Source organism: Clupea harengus, chromosome 12 (genome assembly GCF_900700415.2).
Source record: "Clupea harengus chromosome 12, Ch_v2.0.2, whole genome shotgun sequence".
NCBI classification, from domain to species: Eukaryota; Metazoa; Chordata; class Actinopteri; order Clupeiformes; family Clupeidae; genus Clupea; species Clupea harengus.
The window spans coordinates 5,117,988-5,122,987 of record NC_045163.1 but is presented as its reverse complement, the minus strand read 5'-3'; the positions used below and the strand labels follow the sequence as shown (position 1 = coordinate 5,122,987).

Sequence of the window (5,000 nt, the reverse complement as noted above, 5' to 3'; positions counted from 1 at the left end):
GGTGTGTGAGCACTCTCCTGGCTATGGCAGTTAGACTGCAGTCAGATAGACAGGTGTGTGAGCACTCTCCTGGCTATGGCAGTTAGACGCAGTCAGATAGACAGGTGTGTGAGCACTCTCCTGGCTATGGCAGTTAGACTGCAGTCAGATAGACAGGTGTGTGAGCACTCTCCTGGCTATGGCAGTTAGACTGCAGTCAGATAGACAGGTGTGTGAGCACTCTCCTGGCTATGGCAGTTAGACTGCAGTCAGATAGACAGGTGTGTGAGCACTCTCCTGGCTATGGCAGTTAGACTGCAGTCAGATAGACAGGTGTGTGAGCACTCTCCTGGCTATGGCAGTTAGACTGCAGACAGATAGACAGGTGTGTGAGCACTCTCCTGGCTATGGCAGTTAGACTGCAGTCAGATAGACAGGTGTGTGAGCACTCTCCTGGCTATGGCAGTTAGACTGCAGTCAGATAGACAGGTGTGTGAGCACTCTCCTGGCTATGGCAGTTAGACTGCAGTCAGATAGACAGGTGTGTGAGCACTCTCCTGGCTATGGCAGTTAGACTGCAGTCAGATAGACAGGTGTGTGAGCACTCTCCTGGCTATGGCAGTTAGACTGCAGTCAGATAGACAGGTGTGTGAGCACTCTCCTGGCTATGGCAGTTAGACTGCAGTCAGATAGACAGGTGTGTGAGCACTCTCCTGGCTATGGCAGTTAGACTGCAGTCAGATAGACAGGTGTGTGAGCTCCTGGCACTGACTGCCTGAGCTGCGCTCCAGTGCTCCAGGGGCGGTGGGAAACCTGCCATATAACCAGGATCGGGATAGACAGACGACTGTGTGATTGAACCAGTGCTGTTTCTTTGTGTGTGTGTGTGTGTGTGTGTGTGTGTGTGTGTGTGTGTGTGTGTGTGTGTGTGTGAGAAGAAGAGAGAACTGGAGAGAGAATGATTGTTCTGACCTATTTATCACACAGACTCCACTGGGAGCTCTCCAGGGGGTGACCAGAAGATGAAGTTGAACATTTTGGCTGGCACAGAAACTCACAGAAATTCTTGTTCCAGACACTGTGTGCATGCTTGCGTGCGTGCGTGTGTGTGTGTGTGCATGTGTACGAGTGTGGGTGTGCGTGTGTGGGTGTGTTTGTGCGTGTTTGCATATGTACAAGTGTGTGTGTGTGGGTGTGTGTGTGTGTGTTTGCAAGTGTACGTGTGTGTGTGTGTGTGTGTGTTTGGAAGTGTAGAAGTGTGTGAGTGTGAGTGTGAGGTGTATGTGGCTGGCTCTGTATGTGCATTGCTTGTGTACTTATGTGCACATGGGGTTGTCTTTTGTTCTTGTTATTTCTTTCCACGGCTTTCCCTGGCGCTCTCCTTAACCACACTGTAGTTAAAGACAAGGCACTGGCCACACTGTAGTTAAAGACAAGGCACTGGCCACACAAAAGCCATACACTCATATTCCTGGCCGGCACAAATCCTGCATGAATGAATGGCCTATGTCGCGTGATTACATATAATGCGTGGCAGTTGACGTGTGTGCGGTTCCTAAATCTGACTAAAACCTATTGAGTTATTAATGTCTGCTTCTCTCTCTCTCTGTTTCTCTCTCCCTTCAGAAGGCCAGTTCACGGGGACTCCGCCGACCTACGGCTACGACGCGGACCGCGCGGAGGAGCAGCGGCGGCACCATGAAATGATGCCGTACATCGACGACTCGCCCTCGTCCTCTCCGCACCTGAGCTCCAAGAGCCGCAGCAGTCGAGACACGCTCTCCTCGGGATCGCTCGAGTCCGCCAAGTCTGTAAGTCTGAGCCCCCACCATGACACACTCGGACAGACATTTAGACTGACACCAAGTGTAAAGAAGGGATTGGTGTAGTGTTGGATACGTCTGGAATATGGGTAATGTAGTCCTTGAAATGGAGCAGACAAGAGGTCAAAATACCCCTACTGATACCTCTATTCAGGATTTCATGAAACAAGTTGGAGTGGAGTTGAATGTCCAATCACCCGCTGTGTTCCTGTGTGCATAACAGTCCCTTTCGCATAAACAATTACTTGTTTTTGAGTAATGGGTAATTCATGATAAACATATTAGTGAATGAAACCTTTTTGTCCAAAGCTCTGAAGTTACAAGGCTGTGTTAACTCATTCCTTCACGTTGGGCGAGTGTATAATTCACGGCTTGCCTCAGTGCTTGTGCTGTGAGTACAGGCCTTTGATGACCAGGACTGGTGGTCACATGTCTACTTCAAAATGACCCAAACCCACAGCCATGACCTTCAGTGCTTTCATGAGGTCTGAGTCCAGGTGGCCTCGCTCTCCTCTCAGCCATATTTACCAGCCCCCCCGCCCCTCTCCGAACGGCTGTTTTATTAGCCAGTGGTTGGTTTTCAGTGCGGGACTCTGCATCCCTCTCTTTCTTTCTTTCTTTCTTTCTCTCACTCTCTCTCTCTTTCGCCCCTGCTGCCTTTCCACTCGTTTACGGCCTCCTCTCCCTCTAGTGCCCCTGTGGGGCCCCAAATGTTCCTCAGCTCCCGTCGCTACCATCAAAGGTTGCCATGGAGAACCAAGCCCTCCAGGTATAGAATTATTATACTGGATATTCACTTTTCCCCTCAGCTGACGGTTCACTGGCTCTGTTTGGGAGCGCGATGTAATCTTGTTTCCCCCGACTAATTGCTTCCCCGACGTTATTTGCATGTCAATTTGAGATCTTTTTTTTTTAAATGGGGGCTTTCATTTTTTTCCTATTTGGGTGGAGGAGAGGTGAGGTGAGGTGCAGACAAGCATGGATGGGAATGATGGAGTGGTGGTGAGTAACAGCCAAAGTGAATGAGTCCTTGGGCCCATCCCCCCACACCCAGGTTCCTCCTCCTTGGTTGGCAGAAGGAGGGCCGCTGTCAAACTAATTGATGTTGGCCCTCAGCCAATAAACTTTTTTTTGAGGCCTCAGGCGGGCAACAGTTTATGTGTGACCCCTGACCTCACTGGTTGATCCCTATCAGGACTATTCTGAGAGCTTCAAATGCACACCGGCGCACGGATATGTTCGCACGTTCGTATTTGTGCGTACACCGGGCTGAATAGTCTGTGCAAAATGAGGGAATCTTGACATGTCATTTCTCATTATTCTTCTGTGCCCTAGTTCAAATACTGCAGCAGCAGTTTGCGAAAGAAAATCAATAAGGGGCTTTTGTTGAAACTGCTTTCAGTGTTGATTGATCAGCAGTCCCCTTCTTGTTTATCATTTTTCAGCCCCAGCTACAGGTTGTCCTTTCTTTGTCCTTCCAGAATGGACAGACGATTCCGTAACCATAACAGTGTCTGTGATGAGTCACAGCCTGGCAGCTTTGATTGGTTCAGCAGACACAGCATTGTGATGTCATGGAGGAAGCATAAATCTCCTTTCTCCCTGTAATTTGCTGTCATTCCGCTGAGCAATGGCTCCCCCCCACCAATCCCAGAATCCCCCCCCAAGACAAGATCCCAGGGAAGAAGAGAAAAAAGAGGACATTTTCAAATTAATCTTTCAACCAGCAATTACTGTGATTATACAGTCTGCATGCGAAAGGTTGGAAAGCCTTTCCTGGTCCGGCTCATGTTTCAAACACTCTCTCTCTTTCTCAGTCTCCGCAGTCTGTGCTGAGTGTGTTTTCCTTCTCGACGGAGTTAACCTTCGGCTAAATGTTTCTTAGGATTCTCTTTGGCAGATGCCAATACTTTAAATTGGTAGCAAGCTATTTGAGCCTTGCTGGATAACACTGTCAATGTAAATGTAGTCCTTTCACTACCTCCCTCCCTATCCCTCTCTCTGCATCTCTCTGCATCTCTCTCTCGCTCTCTCTCTTTCTCTGGCTTGCTTTTCGTGTGAAATGTCCGAGTGTTTTCCGCGTGGGAAGAAGGGGATGATTTCCATGCGCCAAACTCCCACAGAGACCCTCCTGGTGATGAGAAATGAAAGGGCAACATGAACTCGCATCAAGCGAGGAAAATCCTCACCTCCGCAGACCTCGGGAGCAGGTTGAAGTGCATTTAGGAAAAGCGACCGTTTCTCTCCTCTCGACCCGTTTCTTCTTCTTTCCTCCTTTCTGTGGACTCCTCTGGCAAAGCCTCAGCCAAGGCACCAAATTGCCATTGAAATCCAATGTAAGGGAGAACTCAAGCGAAGACTGTCGGCATCCTGATGGCGCCCATTCCCCCGCTCAAAAACGCTTCTGATGAAGATGAAGATGAAGGTCTGCTGAAGTAGGTGTGCCGCCTGAATGTAGAGCAGATGTTCAGATACAGAGCCAGAGACCCTCACTCTGTGCAGGCAGTGAGCCTTGATGGTGTCTCTTTCAGCTCAGGTTAGAATCACTTCATTGATCCTGTTGTCCCTGATCTCGCAGGTGTGTGTGTGTGTGTGTGTGTGTGTGTGTGTGTAGGTGTGCATTTTAATGCTTTGTCAGCAGTGGTCTGTGTTATTGGCGATCAAAAGAGGACCTTCGGTGCTGTCTTGACTGCACACATTGTGCTTTTGTGGCCCATATACTGTGAGTGTGTGTGTGTGTGTGTGTGTGTCTGTGTGTCTGTGTGTATGTATGTGTGAGTGAGTGTGTCTGTGTTTTTTGCTCCTGCCACCAGTGTGTGAAGCATTGTTTTGCCCCGTCAGGTGTGGGTGCTGGGCTGGGCTGGGCAGGGCAGGGCAGCACAGGGCAGGGCAGGGAAGCACAGGGCAGGGCAGGGCAGGTTGGTCAGTGGGATGTGTGTAGCATGGTGTGGGCGGGTGTCATTAATAAAAACAGCCTGAATAAAAGATGATCGTCTGGAGAGGAGCTGTGGCCCCTCAGGAGAGGTGTCTGGGGCTCAGGGCTCATGAATAACAGAGAAAGAAAACTCAACCCCCCCCCCCCCCTTAAGATGCAGCCACCCGACCTCCTCAGTGAGGTGTGTCTGAACTAGCACACACATACACATGCATGTGCACACTCACACACACACACACACACACACACACTCACACTCTGTG

The 5,000-nt window shown here is 49.8% G+C and overlaps 1 protein-coding gene across 3 annotated transcripts in view; it reads left to right on the top strand.

Moving 5' to 3' along the window:
- bcr (BCR activator of RhoGEF and GTPase) overlaps window positions 1–5,000 on the top strand; it is an 86,697-nt gene that overhangs the window by 48,333 nt on the left and 33,364 nt on the right. For 2 of the 3 annotated variants that reach the window (XM_031578419.2, XM_012814843.3), the window contains exon 2: window positions 1,606–1,790. In XM_031578419.2, the coding sequence (XP_031434279.1) occupies window positions 1,606–1,790 (185 nt within the window). The remainder of the gene's footprint in view (window positions 1–1,605; window positions 1,791–5,000) is intronic. The other variant, XM_031578418.2, reaches the window with a different exon arrangement.